At 38.6% G+C, this 27,723-nt stretch overlaps 2 protein-coding genes across 2 annotated transcripts; one reads left to right on the top strand and one right to left on the bottom strand.

Moving 5' to 3' along the window:
• The first annotated feature begins 1,152 nt into the window (after positions 1-1,152).
• Positions 1,153-16,839, top strand: LOC106700188 (adhesion G-protein coupled receptor F1-like). The gene is made up of 18 exons (XM_023347834.1): positions 1,153-1,282; positions 3,273-3,330; positions 3,463-3,475; positions 3,688-3,825; positions 5,358-5,510; positions 5,663-5,724; positions 5,806-5,864; positions 6,404-6,534; positions 7,496-7,726; positions 8,304-8,528; positions 8,616-8,750; positions 8,840-9,042; positions 9,306-9,494; positions 9,940-11,259; positions 13,456-13,497; positions 13,673-13,702; positions 13,791-13,873; positions 16,076-16,839. The coding sequence occupies exons 2-17, from the start codon at positions 3,280-3,282 to the stop codon at positions 13,866-13,868; spliced, it is 3,060 nt and encodes a 1,019-aa protein (XP_023203602.1). The 5' UTR covers positions 1,153-1,282; positions 3,273-3,279; the 3' UTR covers positions 13,869-13,873; positions 16,076-16,839.
• On the bottom strand, positions 16,539-26,991 carry LOC102231460 (meprin A subunit alpha-like). Its single transcript, XM_023347835.1, has 14 exons — positions 26,879-26,991; positions 26,756-26,780; positions 26,621-26,674; positions 26,489-26,526; positions 26,335-26,410; positions 26,133-26,250; positions 25,799-25,974; positions 21,832-22,053; positions 21,459-21,605; positions 21,132-21,347; positions 20,574-21,020; positions 20,137-20,310; positions 19,851-20,055; positions 16,539-17,159 (listed from the first exon to the last, which is right to left on the bottom strand). The coding sequence occupies exons 1-14, from the start codon at positions 26,954-26,956 to the stop codon at positions 16,997-16,999; spliced, it is 2,139 nt and encodes a 712-aa protein (XP_023203603.1). The 5' UTR covers positions 26,957-26,991; the 3' UTR covers positions 16,539-16,996.
• Between the last annotated feature and the right edge of the window lie 732 nt (positions 26,992-27,723).

Genomic DNA, 27,723 nt, shown 5'->3' with positions numbered 1-27,723 from the left:
ATTTAAAAACACATCTTGATTTCTTTATTGTCCAATGGAAAAATCTACAAAGAAAGAAAAACAATACTTACATGAAATTAATTTTAAACATTGACATGGACTGCACTGATATTTAAAGCTTTTCTTTTTATTTGGTGGCATTTCTAAATGAACTTGAGACATCTATTCTGCTCAGAGTCAATTTGACCCACAACGTAACAGGAGGGTTAATCAAAGCATGCGAATGTGTTAGAATGGAACAGTCAAAGTTCAGACATGAATCATCACAGATGGTTTCCATCATGGTCTGGTCCAAATTCAGCTGTTTCCTTTGGTGCAGACACATGGGACCTTTCTTCACACAGTATTGCTTAGAATGACAGAACTGTGTTTTCATTAACCATAAAATTGCACAAATTGAAATTACAAAAAAAAAAAAGTGCTTAATGGAAAGACGGCAATTTCTGATTGGCCGGCAGATGATGAGCGCCATGGCTGAATTAAGATTAAATGTCATTTATATTCATTTCTGCCATGATTTTTAATGACTTATCGTGTGAACAAACTCATTTGTGTGTGATTTCAATTTAATTTATCATTTAATAAAAACAAAGCCATTGCAAAATTGTGTTTTTTAGATGTTAGAATATAGACAAAGATTTGATTAACAAAAACTGAACAGCGTATGTTCAGTTTTTGTTCAGTTTGCAAATTAATTCCACAATTTGTCACGATTGCACAACGCTGAGTCACATACAACCCCAATAAAAAAATAACAAAAAAAAACATTCAACTTTGTGTTTTTGGTTTCTCTAACATGGAAAAGAGGGTAACCTTTTCAGGAAATGGGAAAATGTGTTTTTTTTCTCTCTCTTTTTTTAATAACAAGGTATCATGAAGTCATCTTAAGAAACGAACCTCAGAGCGAGTTGCCCCAAGACGAGTGGCTGCTCTTCCTGAAGGAGACGGCTTGATTTGGTAGACAAATGTCCATGGAAAACCTGAAGACACGGGTCCTGCCCTGAGCAGCCCAGCTGGACTGGAGACGAGCCACGGATGCAAATGAGCCTCCAACAGAAAGCTGCGTCAAAAGAGCATCCAACTCCCCCACCCCTCCCAAAAAAAAACAACCCAGCACCACCCTGCTCAGCATAAGCCAGCGTTAGAGGCGAATGTGCACACTTACTGGGATTCTGATCTCTGATCAGCTGCTGGTAGATATGGGACTACATTGTTACTTGGTTAGCTAAAGTCAGAACATTTCATACCTTGGTTTTCTGTGAGACAGTGGGAGCAAACAAAGGTAAGAGTTGCTTCAGATTGATTTGAATGACTTTGTGGCATTTTTCCACATTTTTATTAAGAAATCTGAGTGAACATTCAATTTAATACGCATAGCAATATTAAACTCATTTTCATGCTTGATCACTTGTTCAAGTTGTTTAATGAACATTTAATTTGGTGTAATGCACTTTGACCTGTAGCAACTCATGTCCTTTTTTTGTCTTTCAAATAAAGCTGCATAAATATATCATATGTTCTGAGAGTATAGATTTATATAAATATATATATATATATATATATTGCTTTATAGAGGAAATGATTGACTGTACTTGGTTTTAAGCTTTTTTTTTAAATAACTGAAGAAGTGATGTCACACACACAAAAAAAAACTCCAACTTGTGACGTCGGGCAGATTTCAGAAACAATGAGCCGCAGGAAGGCATCAGCCAACAGGGAAATGTTGTGGGTTAAAGGATGTGCTGCGTTTACAGACGTTTTACTGCAGTGGTTTTTTACAGCTGCTTCTGCGGGCAGAATTTAGCAGTTTCCTGTATCAGAAGAAAAAAAAAAAATCCCCACCAGTTTACTGCCATTCATAGCTCAGATGCAAAGTAATGCAAACGTGTTTGCTTAGGAAAATACTCACAGCGCAACTTTCATTAGAAAAAAAAAAAAAATAACAGATGGCTGCTGATAAATTGTGTAAAAAAAAATGTTTGGAGAGAAAGAAGTTTTTAAACATAAATTAGCACATTTATGTTTTTCAAAACTGTTTTGAAAGCAGAAAGTCTTCTGCATTTATCTATATTTATGTTATAGATACATTTTACAACATAACATTTATTTTAATCAGGATTTACACAAAAAATTCACAAATATATGCTTTTGACGCCAATTTATAATGCAAATGATTTTAGTTGTGCTTTTTCTTTGTGCTAGCTTCTATAAAGTGACTCAGAAAAACTATTTTAGAATGAAACACAAGTAAGTTTCGTAAATTTCGTCATGTTAATTATATTATACCTGATATTAATGGTTGTATTGTCATAAAAACATGTTATTTGTTTTTATGACAGTTTTACATTTACAACTTGATTTTTGGGCCCTTAGGACACAAGAACAGATTTGTAATTTTAAAAAAAGAATATATAGTCAATAGTTTTAATCCTTGGGATCCTTCGTCTACTACGGCAAGGTAGCAACTGAGTTTAGGTTATTTTCTAAATATGTTTTAACTAAATGGGTTAATTTAAAGCAACATGTATCCAAGGGGGGAAAAACAGAAAAATCATCTTCATTTCTCTGAAACTCTGACGACTGCAAAAAAAAAAACAGAGACCAAGCAAGAAATGAAATTGCTAGATAGTGTGTTCAAACCTTCAGTGAATGGGAGGAGGGGAAAAATGTAGAATAACAGATATTTTTTTAAGGCGTATGAAAGAGTGGAAGCTTTATAAATATAAAATTGAAAAAATACAAAATCTACAGAATGACCCAGGTGGGTTAAGGAGAAGTAGACAGATAAATATGTTTTAATTCACATTTCTCATTAATATGTCCACATTTCGACTGCTTTGGTTGCAGAGAAGATCAGCTTTTACTCATTATGTATTTCATATTTGCTCATTTGAATGTGGTTTCAACTGCTCCTCAGGCTGCAGTTAGGAAGGGAAAATACTGCATGAGATCTGCACTGTTATTTTTTTTTTTATTGGAAAATCCCCACACACATAATTCCACTGCACCTAGACTTGTCCGAGTAACGTTGAAGTAAAACTGAAGCTGAGGCTATTTTTTAAAATTATTAGTAACTCTCAGTACTGGGATGTTTCAGGAGAATGTCTTTATTGTCTTTGTGAATGCCAAGGACTTTGTTTTTCTTTTTAAATGTAGTCGGTTACATATGTATGTTCTCGAACAAACCGCAGTGTTTGGCGGGACAGGAAAAGTCCTCATTGAAAATGATCTTTGAACAGTTTTAAAATCTTTTGTCTTTCTTTTCCCATCAGAGGAGCAATGTGGACCAAGCATTTTCTTTTTCTGGTCGGCGCCCTGTGCATGTGCCAGGTAGAGACACCCTTCCTTCTCAAACTTTATATTTGTACGGCCTGCACTATTTTTCTCATGAAAACAATGTAAGCCCAACTCAATTTGACACAGACACTAATTACGGCGTTTTCTTATTTTTTGCCTTTGTAGGTTTTTTCGCAAGGTGAGAAATTCGACAGCGCAGAGGAGGCGCGCAAAAAACCCCCCAAAACAAAACACAGTTTTCACAAACTACGACTCAAGGCCTCTTTCTCTCTGTTCACTGTATAACTTACGTCATTCCAAATAGACTGTCAATCTCTTGTGTTAACCAGGACGGTAAATTGTATTCTATCTGTGCTTGTCAACTCATCTTCCTCTTCCTCTTTCATCAAGACATCTATGTTGCGGAGGTGATGGTGGAGAGCAACGTCACGCTGACGTCTGAGAGCATCCTGGCGAGTTGGAGCCCATCCGTTTCCCTCAGTGTGGGTGGAAACAATGTGCTAATCTCCAGCAGCGAGCTGGTCGCAGGTAATCTATCTGAACAACAACTTCATGTTGTTCCAGCATGAAGTCAGTGGACAGATGGGAGCTTGTTGAACTACTGGTTTGGGAAAGTAGTGTCTGTCTGGAGTGAAAAACTGTTTTTTGTTTTTGTTTTTTAATTTGATCTTTGTTAAAAACGCAAACAAAAACTTGTTAGGAAGTTTTGCATTTATTTTACCCGTTGGCCCGAATATTAAACGCGCAAAATCCTGGTGCGGAGCTGGCCGTGCAGTCCTCACTGGGCGGTGTGTTAATGTGGGTCACGCTTTGTTCAGGAACTCCTGCTGCGTTTAGCCACGTTTGTAGCACCGATGCACCCGAGTGAGTCTGGCTGTTTCTCTGATCCTTTATTCAGAGGATTTAAAGCGGAAGCAGAAACTGTTCCAATTCTCGTCAACAAGTCGAGTCAAATTTATTTGTGTAGCACATTTCTGCAACAAGGAAGTTCAAAGCGATTGACATGATAAAAACGCAGCACAACAAACAGAAGAGACCATTTTCTCTTACAAACCCTCTTCTGAAACCTAACCTTAACTGAAAAGCTTCAATCCAAAGAAGATTTCTTATTAATCAAAGGCGATTCCAAACAGGCGGGTTTTTCCGTTTTGATTTAAAGCACATGTGTGAAACTCAAGGCACGTGGGCCAAATACAGCCCGCCATAGCTTTTTATGTGGCCCTCTAGATTCTAGACTAAACACTAAGTGAGCTTAGATATTACGCTATCAATCAAATTTATGCAGTTTTCATCTGAGCCCTCTAGGTTCTTGAGAATTATTGTGGAAATTCAAACAAAATCAACAAATCCACGTGCTGTTTAATGCTAATAATTGGGAGTTTATTGCAGATTTTTCTCAAAAATTGTCAAAAAACTAAACAGCTTCCTCAGCCTTAATTGATGTCAGATGATATACACATGATAGTCCATGATCTACACAGCGAGTAACAAAACGTTGCATTTACCATCATAAATAAGGGCAAATATTTCTAAATTAGTACCATAAACACTTTGATTTTTAATTCAAAAAATTATGAAAAAGAATCACAAAATCCTGGAGGGACTGAAAAGACGATCAATAATGTTATTTAATTGTAAGAATTTATTGTTTTTTTTGCATTTTTTAACAGTTTGTGAACAGGTTTTATCAATACATTTGGCACAACCAGCCCTTTAAGAGCAATCATGATCTTGATTTGGCCCAAAATGAAAATAAGTTTGACACCCCTGATTTAAAGGAACTCAGTGTTTCGGCTTTTTCTTTTCACTTTATTCTTTGCTTTCTGAGTCTTTGAATCTGTCAATTTTATCAATATTTGTTTTGGACTGGAAGTACTATCTCAAGTTGTTGCTTTTTTTTATTTTTATTTTTTATTAAATTGTACTTTTGTAAAAGTGTGGACAATGCCGGACTTCATCAAATCACTCAAACTTTTCCTCAAGTGATTTTACAACGTGCTCTAAAGCTAATGTTCTCGTGCCTTTGGTAACAGAAATCTGTTTTCTGTGTCACTCTCCAGAATGCCTGGTTGTTGGAGAAGAATACAGCTGCAACTGCTCTACAGGCTACGCTTGGAGTAACGAGGTCTGCTACAATTACGGCTGCTGTACTGAAGCTCCATGTCTGAAAAATGTGTCCCAGGCTACATTCATCTGCGTTGAGAAATTCAATGGTAAGGGCCCGCCAATGTCTTTCTGACAGTTTCTGAAAATTGGCCAGCTACCTAGGAGGTCCAAACATATATTTGAACCATGCTACCTTTTGCACATTCTTTGATTTTGCATCAAAACTTTTTTTTCCCTCATTTTTATAATTTGTTGGAAGTTATCATCAATGGATCCGTACAGCTGACGTCGGGGTCCTGGGCTTCTGCGCAAACCACGAAGGTATGCGTCGCTCTTGTCTCAGAAGAGGTTTGTTCGACATTCGGCTAAGTGCTAAAACTACTCTCTTCTCTCTGTTTTAAGCTTGAAACTGGGCTGAGGATGCTGAATGGCGTGGGATCCGTGAATATCACTGGGCCGAGGTTTGGACTCTGCAAATGTCACCAGGATGTTGTCGTTTTGCTGACAACACAACCGAAATCACGAGATATTTTTTTCCAAACTCAAGGCACGTGGGCCTTGAGTTTGATGACTACACAGAGTCTACTACACACTTTCATGTGGAAAAGTGAAAGTGTGTAGTAGACTCACTTTCAGACTCAGATTGGCAGAGCTGTCTTTCCACATCTATAATTAACTCCAAAATTCAGAAGCTTATTACGAACTAATTGCAGATAATTTCACTGTGCTCACGTTTAAACATAGACATTTGCAACAATGGTTTATGGAAGGGAGTACAGATATGAATAAGAAAAGACAAAAACGACAGCATAAGGAAGAAAGGGAGTAAAGAAGTAAATAATTATACTGACTATGTGCTTTGTAAAAGTACATAGACATCATGTAAGCACTCTGTGACTTGAGATTGTGCCATAAATTATTGGTTCTCTGCCAAAAGACAAACTGTTTCCATTGACAGACATGTTTGTTTTATCCATTATGTTTTCCAAATCCTCTGCAGACCTTTAGAGTCGACCACTGCTGACTTTCAGATGAACGTCTACGTCAGATTAGACCTAACTAACCTTCAACAGATTCTGAATGGTCTGACTGTCAACCTGTCATCGGCCCCAATTTACGTCGACACTAAACGTCAGTAAATCTCACAGTTTCATTTTCATATTTCATGATCTGTGTGATGTCACTTTCAGGCCTTGTGCACACGTAGGCATGTTTTCATAGAAAAAATAAAAATAAAATAAAATCTCCCGCATCAGTTGCAGGAAAATGTTTTCATCCACGTGAACCCGCATAAATCCAGCGCTGAGCATTATTTTGAATGCAGTGCAGCACAAAGCTAAAACCTGTGTCAGCCAATCAGATTGCTTAAAAACATCCAAGACTTCCTGTTAGGAATTAACTGTGGTGCCAGGATGTTTGTTTGTGTGGAAAGATATGTAGGTTAAAGTACTTTTAAATAGCAGTTTAAAATTGCTAAAACAAAACTTCATATTTCAGATTTGCTATCTGAAATATAAAGTTACCAAAACACAAGATAGAGTTAATTGGGAATCATGTCAAAGCAAGTATGTGGACTTATTGACTCCATTACTTGTTGCAGAGTATAATGCGTCGGACTGCAAATCTCCGTTTTCATATATACACACATGCAAACATAAATAGAGTTTTTTTCAATTCTCCACTTTGGTCTGGGTTGTTATAAATAACAACTTTTAGTTATGTCAAACTGAGTTCTGCGTGGATGAAAGGCCAAAGCGAGTGAAAATGTGTTAATTTTCCCAGACATCTGGCTACATGTGGACCAGGCCGAAGTGTGAAAATGATTGTGTGGTTATTTTGAAAGTGCACCGGATCAGTTCCTCACATCTCAACTGATTAACTACTGTATGTCTGTAATTGTTTTTCTTGAAGCTTTCTATAATGTTCATTAGCAGTTGTTAATTTGTATATGTTATTTGTTTCTTGATTACTCAGGCAAAATGCTGCCCTTCCATGCATGGCAGAGGCACTTTTTTGGGGCTGTAAACCACAGGATGTAATTATTTCTGGTCTATTAATTTGACTGATTTTTCTGTCTTCTACTATGACATAGAAATGGTAAACATCTCTGTGGTGAGCGATACAGTGAAGTATAAGGAATCTATCGGTCTTACCTGCGTAATGGAGGAGGCGACAGTCAGCGCTGGGTGGAACCTAAGTAGACCATTTGAGCGCTTTTCGATCAACAAAGGCCTTCTGACCCAAATTACCAAGGACTGTGCCACTGCAGAATACTTGTCCTGTGTGAAACTTGTTGTAACTGAAGCAACAGGTGCATGGACAGGCAAGTATACCAACCTTATCTGGATTATCTTAATGTTTAACTGAAACCAGCTTTGATATATAAGATTAGACTAAACTCAGTGTGTATTGAATGTAATTACTATGCAATCAGGTTTTCTAAAGGGAAAATAAACGTCATAACGAAGAAATGCTTCAGAATCCCAGACAGGTGGTTCACACGGGATGACACAGTCTGGGCCTGCAGTATTATTTCAGTTCAGTCTCTCCTGCTGCCTGTTCACCTGATTTCTGGAGACACACAGGCACTGAAGGGTGACAAAACGGGGAAACAACATCTCTTATTGCAGTTAAAGAAAAACAAGGGGAAGCAGAAAAGTCTATTGTCAAGGTTGATGAAATATTTTGAAGCTTTACTGAATCCAATTCAGTATAGCCTCAAAACATCCCTATGGTGCCCTGTTTTTTTTTTTTTTTTTTTTTTTTAACATTACCAGTTAGATTACAAAAGCATTAAGTGCTTAAGTGTGTCTCAAACCAAATTTTCTCAAGCAATGTATGAGCAGTCATTTGAAAGAGAAAAAGTAAGACCTTGAAATGTGTCTGTGTGTTCCCATCAGGTACATATGAGTGTGGATTTACTACTGGAACAATCAGACACACTGCCAGCATTCCCATAAAAGTAGTTCTCCTGCCGGATGTGATTACCATGAAGTTTAGCCCTCTGATTGCAGATTGTTCTGGCAAGAATCCTTCTATAACTGTCACAGCAACTATCCCAAAGTCCGAAGAGGCATACAAATACTATTGGAACTACAATGGTAACAATGAACCCGAGCACAATGGTAAGAGAATTCTACAGTCATTTGGACATTTACTATTCTTAAACTTAAATCAGCTTCCTGACAGAAACATCAATCTTTGTGTTGCAGCAAATAATCTCACAAGTTTCAATTACCCATGTCAGCTGGATTGTGCATATAAAGGCCCACAAGTTGTGAAAATCACTTTTAAAAACAACCTAGGTCAGGAAGCGACTGCAGCTGTGGAAATCCCTGTGTTTCGTGGTATTGAATCCATTCAACTTGACACAGTTGACACAATACTTCTAACTTGCCTTTACGTTGACTGACATTAATCCTTTTTTTTCCTCAAGAAACTGCTATATTCTGCAAAAAAGAGACTCTCAACAATGAGCTTTGGCCAAAAACTCCAGGTGGAGTGACATTGACTAATCAGACTTGTCCACCAGGCAGGGTAGGGTTCAAGTCACGTACCTGTGATCAGGAGGGAATATGGCAAGAGGTTTTCTCCAAATGCATCAGTGAGGAGCTGAGCAAAGTTACAGACGCAGCTAACGTGAGTTTGAATTTACCCACACAGAATGTCACACTTATCTGGTCATAGAGAAGACATGATTTAATGCATATGCTTTTTATTAGACTTTCAAAATATCAACCGACCATGTTTACAAATTGCTGAACTGTAAGCCTCTGCCAGGATTGAAGATGTTAAGCAGTAACACCTTCCTTTATCTTTTCACCACTAAGGACGCAGAAGGAAAATCATTAGCATTTCTGCAGGATTTATATACTAATATTTGCTGTTGATGTTTTTTCTAGAAATTTCGGGATGGACTTGGAGCCACACAGGAAGTGGCTAAGAACATATTTGAAGGAGTCAAGAACAGCTCTAGTTTAAGTTCTGATGGTTCTGGTGGTGACGTTGCTGACATTGGTGCTTCCATTGGCATTATAGGAGTGATGGCCAATGCTTCAGCCAACATTGCTTTGGATGAGAATTTGTTTCCTGTAAGATCATTTACTGTTGATATAATTCAGTTTCAGTGTAAAACAACACTAATGCGCTACTCTAAGTATTTTCTTTCTTCATCAATGTTTTTATATCTACACTATCTATTTTTGAGGTGTCGGGGCATAATCATCACACTGATTGCTAAAGAATGCATGTTGTTTTTAGTAAACAATATGATCTTCAAAATGATGATATAAAGTAGGTAATATCTACAACTAAATATCATTTGGACAATACTCACTTTAAAGAGTTCATCAGCAGTTGTGGGATACATTGTCTTGCTTCCCACATGGATCAAAAATTTGATTAATTCCAAATTAGTCATTCTATCAGAAATAAAAAACTTAATTTCAGCTACCATTTTTATGCTACTCTCAAACTGATAATGTCCTAACCTGATTACCACATAACATGCATGTGTGTTTTCCTAATATCTTACAGGATTTAATTGATGCAGCCAGCAATATGGTCAACTCAAACTGGAGTGGGGTAAATAACACAGTCCGTCACGGCATGTCTGCAAACTACCTTTCCAATGTGGAGACTTTGGTGAAGAACATCAAGATCAACACCAGTGAGGGTTTCAACAGTACAAACCTGGAGCTCAAATTCTGCTCAAGTGATGACTGCAGCATTTCTGTTTATGGCATCGATGTGAATTTGAACAAGACCAATGGAACAATGAAAACCATGGGCGTAAAGAATCTGATGGAAAAATTGGAAAACAAGAACTTTCCAGGCAGAAATCACAGCAGCATATTGCTGTCAACCACCCTTGAAGGCAACAATGATTCAGATATTAAGATTACAATGTTCTTCCCTGACGAGCAACCAACCGCCATAGAACGTCTCTGTGTCTTCTGGGATACAAATGCAAAAGACTGGTCCAGCGAAGGCTGTATTGCCAACATCACCGACGACAACCAAACACTCTGTGAATGCAACCACCTCACTTCCTTCTCCGTCCTCATGTCCAAAGGCGTCAACCCCAACACCAAGGATTCTTTGATCCTTGATACGATCACAAACATTGGACTGGGTGTGTCTATTTTCTCCCTGCTGATCTTTCTTTTCGTCGAATCCTTGGTGTGGTCGGCCGTGACAAAGACGAACCTGTCACATTTCCGTCACACAGCCGTGGTGAACATTGCCGTGTTCCGCCTGCTCGCAGACTGCAGCTTCTTGGCTTCGACTGATCCCAAAAAGCTCTCTGATACCTGGTGCTTCACCTTCACCGTCTGCAAGCACCTGTTTTACCTGACGATGTTCTGCTGGATGCTTTGTCTGAGTGTGATGCTCGTCCACCAACTCATCTTTGTTTTCAGCCCAGTCAGGAAAAGAGTCTTCATGTACCTCTCCAGCATTGTAGGCTATGTTGTACCAATTGCACTAGTGGGAACCAGCTATGTGTATTACAAATACAAAGAACAGGACTACTATAGTAGAGATACCTGTTGGTTAACTTATGTCCGGCTGTTGGAGGGCTCCATTCACGCATTTCTTCTTCCTGTGGGCACCATTATTTTGTCAAATGTCTTCTCCATGGTGGTTGTCATTGTCACCTTGGTGAAGACCTCTGTACCAGACAGCAGCAAATCAGATGACAAGGACACAGCCAAGAGCATTCTCAAAGTGATTGTCTTTCTAGCTCCCGTCTTTGGAGTAACGTGGATCATTGGGTTTGCTATACTCCTGCTGGATCAAACCAACTCCTTGCATGGGGTTGCTGAGTACGCCTTCGTCATCCTCAATTCTTTCCAGGTAATTTACTATGCCCCTTTCACATCATGGTGTCGATCCGTGATCTTCACACACTTCGTACACCTTGCGATCAACTGAAAGAAATCAACACATAATGGGCGAGGGAGAGGTTGAAAGCAACACATAAATAATACACCCCACGGCTACTAGGTGAGCACAAAACACAGGATCCGATGCAAATAATAACACGATGGAGAAGGTCCACAACAATTTTGCTTGTACCTGAAGCCCTGAATGCTTTCCTCTCAGTCGATAGAACAACAGGGAGTTGCTAGCTTGGTAAATACCAGCTCCTTGTTCTTGGCTTTGCTTTGTACAGAATGGCTGGACCATTGCTGGAGGCGTACACTCTGTTGAAGTTTTTTATTTAAGCCAACTGCTAACGTTTGGCCGTGACACTTGTAATGTGCCAGTTCAACGCTGTGAAGCCTGAGCTGTAAACAACCATCTTGCACTGCGAAGACAGAAGTGCCGATCCGAACGAGGGCGCTGTTAATGATAATTCATTATTTAAAAGCACCAGTGATCTTGTCCTGACACGGAAGGCCTTTTGGTGCTTGCGTATTTTTTGCAGAACCATGATGTGAAATGGGCTTCAGTTTCAGTTATTAACCCAAACTTAATAACAGTTTGGCTAATTTTTGTCTTTAGGCAAAAATTCATTCAGACAAAATTGCAGTCAGTAGTATACATACAGTCATATTGATAAATATATGCAGGATCCATTTGAAAAATGCTATGTGTAAGCCTTTTCTTTCCATTGTAAGACCAACATCAGTGACATAACCATGGACTGAAAGACAGGCCTACTATAAACCCAACAAGGAGGTGTGGGAGGCTGAAATTTGCAACTGTCCACACAGACAAGTCAAATATTTTCAAGGGAAACATTGTATGGATTAGAAAAACTCCATATTAAATTAGAACCTTAACAATTAATTAGAGATTCATTGAAGATGTATGTTGTATTATTGACTCATCCCAAATAAAGAATGTCTTCAATGAATGGCTAAAGAGTTGGGTAAACATGACATTCATAATGATGAAGTCAGAACTGTACATATCTTCTCCTGTAATCTGATGGTTAATAAGCAAATCAGCAAACAGTGAGCCACTATATTCACAAGGAGCCCAAAATAACATTTCAGAAACAGCTTTTGCATTGAATATTAGCTACGTGCGCAGCAGCTCGTAAAAGTGCAAATATCCCGGTTAAAATTCCAGAATGACTTTCAAACCTATCCCAACACAATTCAAATGAAAGAAAATGTTGAACACCCTTAAGGCAGTGCTGTGCTTTACTCAAACATAAAGTGATTCAACTGTCTTAAATTCTGACCCGCCGTTACTTGAATATTTCCAAATAGAATATAATAGACACTCATCTGAAGAGGACGGTGGATCAGACATGTCCTCACTATCTGATAGTTTTGGGAACTTTTCTAAGGTAGACTAATATTACAAAGACGATACACAGAATGCAGATAGCTGTAACAAGCCCCCAAAAGTGATGATAGAAATTTAGTAAAAAGGTCTTTCAACTAAGCTTTAACCTGAAGACATCTCCATGGAAGCACCCAGTTTGTCGACCCCCTATTTGATTGATTTGTTTAAATTTCAGTTGAATTGTACAGGACACAAACACCACTAAGGGTAAAAATGTTGAAAAACTGTTTTATAATTTCACCTTTAGTAACAGTGAGACCGTTATTTTTTGTTTTTAAGCATATGCACTGACTGATGGCACCTTTTAAATTTCGTTGTCCTTGTGACAATGACAATAAAGATTTATCTATCTATCTATCAAAAGGTGAGGTGACTGAAACGCAGATGCTCATATCAATCATTAATTATGTCTAAACAACATGGACAAAATGCAAGGGGCAGCTAATTTTGTGATTACAAACCATTTCTAACAGCTTGACACTCAGGAAGAGTGAGGCAGTTTTCACAGTCAGACAACAGGGAAACCCAAAATCACGGAAAAGAAAAAAGCGCGGTCTACTCAAAACCCCTTTCATTGTCATTCATTTCATTGTCATTGGATTCATTGTCAGAAGGTAGAAGATGGCAAGCGTGTTATGTACACGGAATCTATAGGCTAAGTGATAGAGAAGAAAGCAAAAATACAGGATTAGTTTCAAAGGTAGTGGCACCGGATAGAAATTTAGTAAAATATGCTTTTGTCTCTTTCAGGGCCTTCTCATTCTACTAACAGGTTGTGTGGGAGAGCAGAAGGTAGGTTTGTCCTTTAGACCCTTTGCGCTGTACTTCTTACTATATTGAAAACAGAAAGATGAAATGAAACCAAAAAATAAAACCAGTGACTCTGAAGTGATCATACGTTAAGTTTTACCACGTCCCCTGTATGGAAAGATGATTTTTACCATCATTCTGGTTATGTTATCCCCAGGTGAGGCAGGAAGTGGTTAGAATCATAATGGTAAGTTATTCAGCTGGAATACTTTAAGCTCTGATATGATGGAAACACCCAGAAGAAATCATGTTGTTTTTTGGGGGTCTTTCCTCAGGTAAAAACTGGACGAGACACTGATAGTACCAAGAAACTGACTAACAGTTCGACTACACTCTACACAAAAGAAAAATGATGAAGGTAAGATCTCCTATACAAGATCTATTATTGACCTTCGATTTGAGATTAAAAACTAACTGAATGTAAGGCTTAGGAGAATGGTATAAGTTATAAAAGTGGAACTATTCAATGTGTTGATAAAAGGACAGTGATGCTGTCATTTATTCAGAACTGCCAGCTTCACTGATCCATATGTGATTCCAGTTTATCCCCGTTCCAAAGTTGTGAGTCTTTAAATGGTAACACAACCACCATGTTAAGTCTCTGCTGTACAGTTTTTGGGGGAAGTGCTATGATGTGGAACTGTATGAAGTGATCTCTAACATCATGGCCCTAACACCTGTTGATGGACTAAGATTCCTAATGACCAGGTTTTAAAAGAAGAGTATGTTTAGGTACTTCAGGTCAGTTTACCCACTAAATCTTAACCCGTCATACCTACATATTACTTCATGCTTTCAAACCTGTCGACAAATAATTTTGTACGCATTATATATGAATTTGTCTTCTGCTGTATTTCAATATGTTTATGAAACATAAAGACCAATACACGTTTAAATGCTTACATCTCATGTAAAATCAGCTGGACATTTCTATCTTGACTCATAATCAAATCAAAATTACTCCAAATGACCTCCTGCTGGTAGATATTATTAATTGGTATCATATGGAACCAAAAAATATAGTCACATTTTATTACAGTTATTATAATGTTGCTTTATTATATTGTTACTTTTTGTTTTTGGATTTGCTGCCATGGTCTAAAACTGAGACTAATTAATACTCATGGGATGCTGCAGGAAATTCTTAATGGAGACCAGAGACTGAACGATTATAGTTTGGATTGAAAGATCTATTTTATCAGACATGGTCATAGTAGCAACAGAGAAAATATAAACATTGGTCAATCTTAATCTGGACATAGATCTGTTAAATGGCTTGTTATATCTACTGTCTCATTCCTGAAGTTCTTCTATGTGAAGCAAGAGACATTCAATGGTTGTTTTTGGTTCTAACGCAAAACTTCATCTACCTGAAGCTGCCATTTAGCTGATTGATAATTGAAAGCGAATTAATATTCCTAAATGATTCCATCTAGTAAAAAACGATAGTCAGTTGTCTGGAAGTCTTTCCTGTAGTGAATACCACAAACAGCTTTTGTTTTTAAGGAAACTGATTGAGAAAAATGCTAGCAAAGAGCGTTAGCATGTTTGTTAGTAAAGTAAATAGCCTACTGCAGGCTACCAGAGCAGATAAGAGCTGATACAGTTACTTAGCAACTTGTCAAGCTACTAACACTGTGTAAAGATCAGAATGACAAGAAATAATATTTTATTAATGTAACTAAAATTGTTACATTTTCTTCTTTACCTTCAGAAGTGTCCTCTTTCTACACCTACACTGGTTTAAAAATGTGTACACATCCTTGGCTCGTTAATTTTAGCTAACACTATTTTGAAATGTAACTTCAAAGCTTCACGTTACATTTAAAACTTGCATTTAGGCTACAAAACATTAATACTTCACACCAAATTAAGTTTCGGTGTACATGAAAAACATTGAAAGGTAGGACTGGTTTCTGACATAGAAGCCAAGGTGAACCATGACAGTTAATAAAACTTTGCTTTAATAAAACTCTAACATTCAGCATTTTGCAACCTTACACTCTAGACGACAGGCTTGCATGTCTTTTATGACATCACATACAGGTTTTCTAGAGAACTTGATTTGCATTGGTCAGCCTGCTCAGCATGTACCATATTATAAGACTATATCATGTGGCTCGTGGGGGTGATCTTTGTTTAAGAAAATAAAGTGGCACAGTAAACACCAGGGCGATGGAAACTAAAGCTCTGCTGACTCGCTTATCTGGTTGGACCAACTGGAAGGAGGAGGGACAGCGCATCTAGCATCTGGGCGCTAAATCAAGTTTAAAGACACGGTCCACAACTTTTCCTTAGGTTACCTTGGTACCATCTCTTCTTTATTTGGTAATAAATGAGCTAATAACTTCATCTTTTTGCTAGCTACCCAGTCTGATCTTGAAACAATAACACAATCAGTGCCACATGCTAGTGTTTTTCATCTTTAAGAGTTACTAAAATAATCCACCTAGCTTTACAGATCACCATCTAAGTAAAGAAGTCAGTCGGCAACAAACTAACATTTTGAACTTCTAAAGTTTGTTTTCTGGTCTTAAATGTTGCTATTTGTGTGCCACAGGCAGTGGAAACAGAAAGAGCAGCTCTGGCGACCGCAGCGCCCCCAGGGGAGAACACTTCTTGAAGTTTGCAATGTGGTAGATTTTGATCCATAGACTGTTCCAAATGTGTAGCTGATTGATCTAAGAACATAATCAATAACCAATCAAGTAGAAAACTAATGATAATTAGCAGTGAGTTGGTGATATTTCCAAAATGATGCTTATATACTGTAGAAGTACTTTCCATATGTGTTACTGACCAATGAGACAAGCAACACATTTAAATAACCAATATTTTCTTTAGGTTTAAGGGTCAGTGTGGAGCTTTTATTTATTATAATTTTAATTAAATAATGCAAATAGTGAACAGTGACTGTTTGGCTGTAAACGTTATGCTTCTCAGTACAAATAGCAACTTCATGCAAATTTTTGCAAATTTTGTTCCAAACCAATGTATATAGAGCAAAGTACAATTTTATCAAGTCTGTTTGTGATTGGTTTATTTAAAAAAAAAAGTGAATTTACATAGTTTGATTAACTACAAGCTGTAAACAATACTTGTATATTGCTGTATGTATTAGAAGTTATAATGAAATAAAGAGGTTTAGAAACTCAAGCGCCGTTGTACATTTTTATTTGCTGAATCTGTTACCATGACAACAAGTGCTACTAAACCAATATTATTAAATTAATTTAGTTAATTAAAGCCTATATTGCAACATAAATTATTCACTTTTCTTCCCTGTTGCACACCAAGTGAGTGTTTTGAAACTACTTCTGCTAAACTATCCATTTGTATCAATGTTCTCAGTGTTTTCCTGGCTTTGAGCGTCTCTTGGAATGGAAGAGTTCATTTTTTAATGTGAAACATTTCTGTATGTTTAAAGACCGGACCAGCACTGGTCCAGTCTTTTGCTGTGCTAAACGAGAACCCGAACATTTTAAAACGGGTTGTTGTGAGATCTCCTGATGACAGCGAAGATGGCCAACGTTAGAACCACAGTTCCCGCCGCACCGCCGATGAGAGCTCCCAGGATGCCTCTGTCTATTTTCACTTCCTCACACCTCGGGCCAGAGTAGAAGGTGGCCTGGGTTGATGCACACCTGGGAAGAGAGACAAGACGTTTCCGGTCATATGTTAATGCTTTCTACTCTTCCATCTTGAACTGCAGTCACTAAGGGTGTTTTCACACCTGATAGCCCGGTAGACCTGGTTTGATTCGTATGGAGTGAAAATAGTGTCAAAAAGATTTGTGTGTGCGTAACAGGATTTGTGCGTGTGTAAAAAGATTTGTGTGTGCGTAACAGGATTTGTGCGTGTGTAAAAAGATTTGTGCGTGCGTAACAGGATTTGTAAACCTTAAAAATAAAATACATGTTGAAAAAGTACACACAAATCACCTGGTACGCACACACAAAACTGCAGTTACACACAAATCCGGTTACGAGTGCACAACTATTTTTGAGACTCATTTCACGCCTCAGTGGAAGCTCCAAGATTTGTGTGTAGATGGTGCGTTTACATGCTAGTAAAAGCTGGGACATCTGAGTTTTCTTCGGAACTGTTTCTTTTTTCCATAGTTCAATACGTATTTCTCTCTTTACTTGTCTCGTGGCTTAGACATATTTTTGTGAGAGAAAAATACATACGTCATTACACCCACGACTACTTTTCAATACTATAAGATTGTTTATATATGAATCCGCATTTGGGACCTATACAACTGTAATTACTTGGGTAAAAAATTCGACCGCTAGGTGGTGGAAGTTTATTCTGCTCTGACTGGGAAAAGCCTTCATTCAAACTGAGAGAAGAAACAAGAGAATGGCGGGTCAGCCGAGTGATCGTGTTCGTGGTCTACCGTCCGAAGTAAGTGGATGTTAAAATTTGCACGTTTTACTGACCGTTGTAATGCGTATTTTTTAGATTATTTCAGATTACGTTTTACGTTTCAAGTAGTTCGACCCAAAGTTCTCGCCCTTCTATGTTAGCAATAGCTCATGTCTACATTAGCTAAGCTACTATTAGTCCTTGATTAGTATCACGCATTGGTACAGTTTAAAACAGTATCTTCCTGGCCCATTACAGCTATGTCTACGTTTACCTATGTCTAAGTAAAGAGAGAAATACGTATTGAACTATGGAAAAAAGAAAAAGATCCGAAGAAAACTCAGATGTCCCAGCTTTTACTGGCATGTAAACGCACCATCTACACACAAATCTTGGAGCTTCCACCGAGGCGTGAAATGAGTCTCAAAAATAGTTGTGCACTCGTAACCGGATTTGTGTGTAACTGCAGTTTTGTGTGTGCGTACCAGGTGATTTGTGTGTACTTTTTCAACATGTATTTTATTTTTAAGGTTTACAAATTCTGTTACGCACACACAAATCTTTTTGACACTATTTTCACTCTATAGATTCGGGACTAAAGTTCCAACGTTTGTTATATTTTCAGCCGGTGTGGTTCACGCGCTGCTGTCGAAAGAACCAAACCCTTTGAAAAACTTGCTCACCCTCTCGCCTCTGGTGGCGCTGTACCAATAACTGCTTAAACAAATGTCTCAAAAATCCCCTGAAGAAGACACGAATGCAACTTTCTAAACAAAAACGGAGTGGCGTCAGATTTTAGAGGTTGTCTTTTGTCAAAAGATCACCAGCCATTTCTCCTGCTACACTCAAGGGTTTGTTTGGGTTGTATTTACCCAGAATGCTTTGCTTTCTGGGTAAATACTAAGGGGGTTGGACAGAGGCCGAGGTGGACCAGAGTTTACTTTTTTTGGTCCGCATCAGAGTTCAATTCAAACCTCCCCAAATGAACCAGATTTTGTAAATAAATGAACGAGAGTTTAATTAAACCGGACTAAACAGGACTGGTGTGAATGCAGCATAAATAAGACTACACTGTGGACATTATACCAGTTTTGCATATCTGGTTGGTAAGAATAACAGACAAGTAGTTGTGGCAACAGAGAAACAAAAATACCCTGAATTTGTTTAAAGTCAGCCTAAGCTCCTGCTATAAAATGATCATGTGGAAACAGATCAAGTTTCTTTAGACATTCAGTTCTCAAAAGCCACTGTCCTGTTTTGTTTTAGAGCCAATCCTGCTCTAACTCATCTGAATCAAATGGGAATTTCTAAGCATATTCAAATGTCATACAACTTTTTAAAGGTTTTGAAGGCTCTACTGGCCTTTTTTGAACGTGGTCAGACAGGAGAGAGGATGATGAGAAAGGAGGAAGACACGCAGCAGATGTCGCCGGGGCGGTACACGAACCTGCAATGGCCATGTCGAGGACTTAGGTATCCATGTGTAGGGATGTGCTTTGCCCCTGCGCCACCACAGCACCCATACAAATGTTTTAATCTAATATGATGTCATAGATTTGTTGTTCATGTCAAATTTGAAAAAGTCAGTCATACAGATCCACACTGGTCCTGTGTTAGTGGATTGGTATCCAATCAAGAATTCTCTTTTGTCACTTTAAAACTAATGCAGACAATTGTTTGCACTGTATTGTATTCAGGCGAGAAATTTCCGGATGTAAACAATAACATGCAACGTCTATGAAAATAATGATGTAACAGTTTCTTCCTTGTTACAGGATTTGCACCAAGACTAGATTTAGCCTATGGTGCATAAACAACCTCAACAATTCTGATTCTGATTAAAGTCTGATTTGACTTTTTATGCTTTTGGGTGGCCCTAATCCTCTTTTGTAGGTAACTGAATGGGAACAAAATACGGCTGCAGGAACACAGATGTTGTACCTATCCAACATGTAAGCACAAACCTGCACGAGGCTTCGCCTGCAGCCTCCACACACAAGCCTCCGTTCAGGCAGGGGTTAGGGTGGCAGAGGTCGGCGGCGCGCGGCTCCCTGTGCTTTGGCGCTTCCCGTTTCATTTCCACCTCACGGTCTTCCTTCTTGTCCGGGAGGTCTCTGCCTTGTACGGAGCGCTCCACTCGTACTTCAGTCTTGATCAGGTGGGTTAAATCTGTTGGAATGACATTTTGATAAACATCTTAGATGGGTCAGAATATACACCTCAGAAGAAAAGTGCATCTTGGATCCTAACCATTGAAGTCAGCGGTTATGATGAGGTCATCATTCTTGAGGAAGCTCCTCCGCTGTAGTTGGATGTGGGATATGAACGTGCTCCAGCCGTAATCTTGACCCCGGTAGCACTGGCAGCTCTCATCCCAGACTGCACTAGACGTGGTGGTCGGCTTGTCCCAGCGGGTGTTATTGTCTGAGTGAAAAATTGGTAAGGAAAAGGAAATCCAGGTTAGACTACTCAGAAAATCTCCATGCTTTATTACTGTTGGACCACAAATTCTTTGAAGGAACAAAACAAAAATGAAAGGTCAATTAGTGCAATAACCAATTGCTAAAATTTAAGGGATATGGTTTTGAGAGTTGTGAAAGCACAGCTCATCAGATAAACAGACATTTTTGACTTGTTTGGAGAGTCATGAACCAGCAGTACAGTGAACATTGCCTATCTCTGCCTACCTGAGGTGAAGCTTCTTGTGGAAGACATCCTCAGTGTAACATCTGGGTCCTGATCCAGCGCTACAATGGTGGCCTGCCTGTTTTCTGCTGGCCACTGCATCACTCCGTCATTTTCCCCACTGCAGAGATGCAACGTTGCGCCAACATAATCCGGGTATTCGCTCTCTCTTCCATTCGGGTAGACACTAACTCCGAACGAATAGCCCTCCGCGCTATAAACGCATTTGCTCCTTACAGGCGTGCCGACGGGAGTTGTGGCGAGAACGCCAGTGAAATTGCGGATTTGCCAGACAAGACTGGGACAGACGGTCTCAGTTAGAGTGATGTCATCAATTAAGATGGCGCCCGAGGAGCCAGCCGATCCTCTGATTCCTTGTAAAACGTAACGGAACTTTTTGGACATTTTAAGATTCACGTGAGCAATTTTCCAGGCATCATCTCCGTTGCCTAAGAAACAAACATAAACAAGTAGTTATTAATCCTTTGATTACTTTTATTAGTCATCCCAATCACTAGGCCTTCCTAATTTAACGCAAGTTCAGTTTTAAGGGAACACACCTGTGATAGTGTGGATCTTTCTGATGGTGTTCACGGCTCCCGTCCCGTCATCACTTCTGATCCAGATCACCAGTTTGTCCCCGGCTGCTCCGGTCATCTTATAGAAGAACTGGAGACACTGTTCACTTCTCTTTGGGTAGAGGATGCGTGACTCCAGCAGGGCGCTGCTGCCCACTGCACCGGAAGAAGTGTCGAACTTCATAAAGTAGCCAGAATCTGAAAGAGATCACGCTTCAGTAAATGACAAATGTTATATCACTTCTGAGTGTTTTTTTTTTTTTTTTTTGGTTTAAGATTTTCTTTATGACTATGAAACCTCCGCAGTACCTCTACAGCGTCCCTCCAGGGTATGATCCCCGTCGCTTGGACTGCTCAGCGTCTGGACCCAGTCTGCATTGTCGTCCTCATTCTGGATCATTCCACAGATGTTTATGAGCTCAAAAGAGCACTGATCCAGCAGAGTATGTGTCTCAGCTGAAACATGTTTGATATCAAACAAAATGGAATCTTAATAAAGGTGAAAATTCTCAATATCCACACAAAAACCGAAGGTGACCACAGTTATCCGTAACCTTGGAGAACTGGTGTTTTCTTTTAAAAGACTGGCTTGTATCCTTTAAGTTATTACCCATCCAAAAAAAACAAAAAAACAAAGGCAAATCTGTAATGTGTGATAAAGTAATAAAGTAGAAATACCCACCACAGTCATACATGCGGTTGAGCCTGGTGATGTCTACTTCGCTGAAGTCCAACCGCTGACCAATGACATTGTTAAAGTATGGTATGACGGTTGTAATTGTGGGGATGCTTTCATTCTTATTAAAGGACAACGGTCTGTAGTGCATGATGGACTCATAATCGTACGGTGTGTTCAGGTCTGTGATGAAGTCATCTTCATATTTGTTGAAATTGTGCCCCATCCCTATAAGGACAGAGCTACATTATCACCGACATGAAAGTACGATCAGGAGATAACTGTAGAAAATCTACCATAGTACATAATACACCATTTGTATATGTGGAAGTAATATTTAATACATTTTTGAAAGCTATTAAAAAATATAGCACAAAATACATGCCTAATTTGTGATAATCACGTGCACACAAAAAAGTTTTTTTCTTTTTAGTTTTGCTACTCTGAAATATATACAGGTAAAAGCCAGTAAATTAGAATATTTTGAAAAACTTGATTTATTTCAGTAATTGCATTCAAAAGGTGTAACTTGTACATCATATTTATTCATTGCACACAGACTGATGCATTCAAATGTTTATTTCATTTAATTTTGATGATTTGAAGTGGCAACAAATGAAAATCCAAAATTCCGTGTGTCACAAAATTAGAATATTACTTAAGGCTAATACAAAAAAGGGATTATTTAGAAATGTTGGCCAACTGAAAAGTATGAAAATGAAAAATATGAGCATGTACAATACTCAATACTTGGTTGGAGCTCCTTTTGCCTCAATTACTGCATTAATGCGGCGTGGCATGGAGTCGATGAGTTTCTGGCACTGCTCAGGTGTTATGAGAGCCCAGGTTGCTCTGATAGTGGCCTTCAACTCTTCTGCGTTTTTGGGTCTGGCATTCTGCATCTTCCTTTTCACAATACCCCACAGATTTTCTATGGGGCTAAGGTCAGGGGAGTTGGCTGGCCAATTTAGAACAGAAATACCATGGTCCGTAAACCAGGCACGGGTAGATTTTGCGCTGTGTGCAGGCGCCAAGTCCTGTTGGAACCTGAAATCTCCATCTCCATAGAGCAGGTCAGCAGCAGGAAGCATGAAGTGCTCTAAAACTTGCTGGTAGATGGCTGCGTTGACCCTGGATCTCAGGAAACAGAGTGGACCGACACCAGCAGATGACATGGCACCCCAAACCATCACTGATGGTGGAAACTTTACACTAGACTTCAGGCAACATGGATCCTGTGCCTCTCCTGTCTTCCTCCAGACTCTGGGACCTCGATTTCCAAAGGAAATGCAAAATTTGCTTTCGTCAGAAAACATGACCCAGGTGAGACGCTTTTCGCGCTGTTTCTTGGTCAACAGTGGCTTGACACGAGGTATGCGGCAGTTGAAACCCATGTCTTTCAAGCGTCTCTTGGTGGTGGATCTTGAAGCACTGACTCCAGCAGCTGTCCACTCCTTGTGAATCTCCCCCACATTTTTGAATGGGTTTTTTTTCACAATCTTGACTAGGGCGTGGTGATCCCTATCGCTTGTACACTTTTTATGACCACAGTTTTTCCTTCCCTTTGCCTCTCTATTAATGTGTTTGGACACAGAGCTCTGAGAACAGCCAGCCTCTTCAGCAATAACCTTTTGTGTCTTTCCCTCCTTGTGCAATGTGTCGATGGTCGCCTTTTGGACAGCTGTCAAATCTGAAGTCTTCCCCATGTTTGTGTAGGCCTCAGAACTGGACTGAGAGACCATTTAAAGCCCTTTGCAGGTGTTTTGAGTTAATCAGCTGATTAGTTTGTGGCACCAGGTGTCTTCAAAATGTAACCCTTACACAATATTCTAATTTTGTGACACACGGAATTTTGGATTTTCATTTGTTGCCACTTCAAATCATCAAAATTAAATGAAATAAACATTTGAATGCATCAGTCTGTGTGCAATGAATAAATATGATGTACAAGTTACACCTTTTGAATGCAATTACTGAAATAAATCAAGTTTTTCAAAATATTCTAATTTACTGGCTTTTACCTGTACAGTAGTGTAGTACAGTGTGTACTGTACACCAATGGTGTGGAAAAGTGTGTTGAAGTCAACATTCCATCTTTAACTTATTAAAAAATAGTATTTGAGGTGATATTTGGCACCACAGATAAACTAGAACTTTAAAATTACCCCAGAAATTCATGTTTGCGGTTTGGAAACATTCAGGTTTTTCATTCAACTACAGCCTGGTGAAAAATAAATATACTAAGTATGTTAAAATTTAGCATACGTAAGCATACTTTAAGTCAGAGTAATCATGAATATACTTCAAGTTCACTTAGGATTAGTTAACTTAACGTGTGACATTTTGGAACAACTAATTTTGTGCTAAGTGTATTTTAATAGCATTTAAATTGCATCAAAGCATAATTTAAAGTGTACTAAAATTTGTTCACTTTTTTAAACCATTTGTTCACCTTTTTTTAACATACATACAGGCAGCAGCTGTTATCAGTTTGACACCCAGTTTTGCTGCTTGTATGAAATTTACCTAATCTTCTCAGAGGTTCTCAAAAAGTAAAATCATGCTGAACTCCAGATACCTGAGAAGTTGGAACTCGCATACTTTTTTTGAACAACTTAAGTTACACTTAGTATAGTTTAAGTATATTGCTTTTTATGTAATATAAACGTGCTTGATATTTTGAGTGTACTATTTTTGGGATTGAATTACATTTAAAATATATTTAGAATGTAGTTTCAGTATATTGGCACTACATATTTTATATATTAGTAGTGTGATTACAGTATGTTACAATTACACTTTTGGTTTACTATTATTGCTAATGAAGTTCACTTTTTAGTTACTTAATGTATTTTATTATTCTGCTTTGCCACTTTGGACATTAGATGCTTCATACACACTACAGCCCTGCAAACACATCAGGCTACCAGAACACAGAAGGGTCGATTACAAAACACTTTCCAGGTGAAACAAATTACATTGTGCTTTCAATATATTCACATTTTGGTAACACTTTATTTAATGGGGTGTGCATATGATGGACAATGAAGCATGACCAGAACCAAAGTTTTACTTCAGTATTTTTCAACAGCTATAAATTACATAGCTGGAATTAATAACTGGGAACTGTATGGTCAAAACTAAATGTTTATGTACCAAAGTAGATATTTGTGTTCCACATTTAATTTTATTTAATTTACAAACTAAATATTTAGCTCATAACTAAATATTTAGGTCCAAGCTAAATATTTAGCTAATAAGCAAATTAGCTTGTTGATAAGCGGAAGTGAAATATCAAAATAAAAGCTGGGTTTTTGTCGACCGTAAACACAGATTGGAGAACTGAATCACTTCAGTTGTCGCTCTAGTAAGTTTTTTTTTTTTAAATATACCATAATTTTCTTCTCAACATGTCCAAGGTCTCACATTACTCGTGTATCTAGAATACATCTGATTTATGCTTGATTTAGAACTACTATCAAACTTTTTATACAAACAGCATATCCAGTCATTTTCATTATAATTTTTCCATTACGACGGAATAAGCACAAATTCTTCAACTTTGATAGATGCCGATTTTGCGACGTATTATTTTAAAGTTATATGAAAAGAATTGCCAAAGTCGAAAACATCTGACCTAACATAAAGTTCATCCAACTCATTAGAGCGGGTAGCACTTTATGGCAATAATCGTTTTAAAAGAATCGAAAATGTCAGCCATCTTGAAAACTGACAGTCATCCTGAAATTCACGAGACTAAATGAAAATGTGAAAGATGTGCAACGTAAGGGGTAAGCAAACAATTTTTTTATGCTCGTATCCACACTAGAAAGATTTTTACAGTAATACGAAGCCACACAAGCAGCTTTACTGCAACAGTTCTCCCGGTCAGCTCTACTGAAATTCACCAGCTGGGTTTCAAATGGCCACTCTACGCTCGACTGAATGTGAAATTAAAACAACAGACACCCACCTTCTTCAATTTCGTCCCACCAGATTTTGACGTAGTCATCTCGGTCTGAACGGGACTGCTCGTGGTAGAAGCCCAGCGCGTGCAGAAGCTCGTGCTCCACTATGGCCTTGGTGTCACACCGGTCACCAATGGACACGTTCTGGCCTGTCCCATCGTCTCCGACGTATGACCAGCAACTGCATGGTTTACAGAGAAAGCAGTAAGTACGCTTCTGCTTCTATTGAGTTTTACTTAGCTACTGGGCAAATGAGCATCTTGGTATCTTTGTATGACTCAATGACTGGGCCATAAAAGTTAAGCAACAACCTAGCTAGCTACAAAGCTAGTCTCTCACCCAGAGAGCTTGACGAAGGAGATGTAGGTGGATTCTCCCTCATAGGGTTTAAAATCCACACAGGATCTCAAGCGGTATTCCTCAAACGCTTGAAGAATTACACCCTTAGCGTTCAGATCTAAATCAAAAGGGAAAAGGGAATTTGTTTCCTTTTGTGTTTTATCAAATTGTGACAATTTGGGCAACGTGTGCAAATGTGTACCTAAGGAATCAGTTAGGATGTAAGGTATGGGAAACGTCCATCTTCTTGTTTCATCAAGGATGGCGTTTCTTTTTGGCTACAGAACACCGTGCAAGAAAAATCGATATTTGACTTCTCTACAAACACTTTCTACACATCCTCTCTGTTCACTTACATTGACAGCAATGTCTCCCTCAAACAGATGTGTCAATCCTGAATTGTGGGCAATAAAATGAAAGTTGTGTGTTAGCAGGTAGTGGAAGTTATTTTAGACCGCATCGGTGCAGAGAAAATCAGCACAGAATACCTCGGTTAATTTCAAGAATGTCATCTCTAAGTTCACCGGCATCTGCTTCATCATCTACAGGATAAAGTCAGTGTTAGACCCAAAACAAAAGTAGGCAACAAATTGCCTGATTAATGTGGACAATTAGACACCAACCAGTTATTGCCGGATCAGCCTGCACCTAGCACACAACGAGAAGGTCTTCTCAATCCAAAATGCTCAGCCAAAACTTCACTTTCAACTTCGTATAGAAAAGTGAGATCCATTAACACGACTTACCTTTAAAATGACAAAAACGCCGATCAGAACAGCAGTTTTCCTCAATCTGCCTTCAGGTCCCATGTTGAACAGAACCATGATTCTCCTTCAAGCCGAGGAGGAACTTTGATCAGGGTTGTTATTTTTAATGAGTAACTTTTTTTGTGTAGCTTTTAAAGCTGACATGGCAAGTGGAGGCGATAACAGCCATAAACTGTAAACTATGAACCAAAGATGTGCAGACAGTGACAGTCACAGCGAGATGGAGCGATACGGAGATTTTTGTCCACTCAAAGCTGCTCGGGGTTTTGCTTTGAGTGTTAGAAAGCCAAATCCTACTTTTGTCTCATAAAATTTTGAACTAAAGCAGCAACTTCTTGTCTGCACTTCAACTCTGTAACAAAAAATATTAGGTCCCCAAAAAGAACGCTACGATTTAGATGTTATTCTGTCACAAATGCAGACGGGTGATGAGTGAGTAAAGTTGTTAGGCGTCTGCATTGCTAGGATGGGACTCGAGAGGGTTTAAAGTTTTTCCTGGGTGAGATTTTGTAAAATTGTTGTGGTTAACAATTCTCTTGTTTATAGAAGAAACGTGAGTTTTCTGGGAATTAAAAAAAATAAATACTGGGATTGGTAGATGGCTAAGAGCTTGACAGACATCTACCGCCTAATTTAGCCGACTTTAGCTTGTGAAATCAGCTTAAAATGAAGACGTTCACATCAGTCGGGTGAACAAACACATCCGTGACTGTACAGACCTGTCCACATTCACATCTAAAACACACCTTTTCAAAACACCTTTCAATATACGACTATTATCCTGTTTTATTATTTATTTATTAACATGCTACTTAAGTGTTGTC

Source organism: Xiphophorus maculatus, chromosome 15, assembly GCF_002775205.1.
Source record: "Xiphophorus maculatus strain JP 163 A chromosome 15, X_maculatus-5.0-male, whole genome shotgun sequence".
Classification (NCBI taxonomy): domain Eukaryota; kingdom Metazoa; phylum Chordata; class Actinopteri; order Cyprinodontiformes; family Poeciliidae; genus Xiphophorus; species Xiphophorus maculatus.
This window is presented reverse-complemented; position numbering and strand designations above follow the sequence as displayed.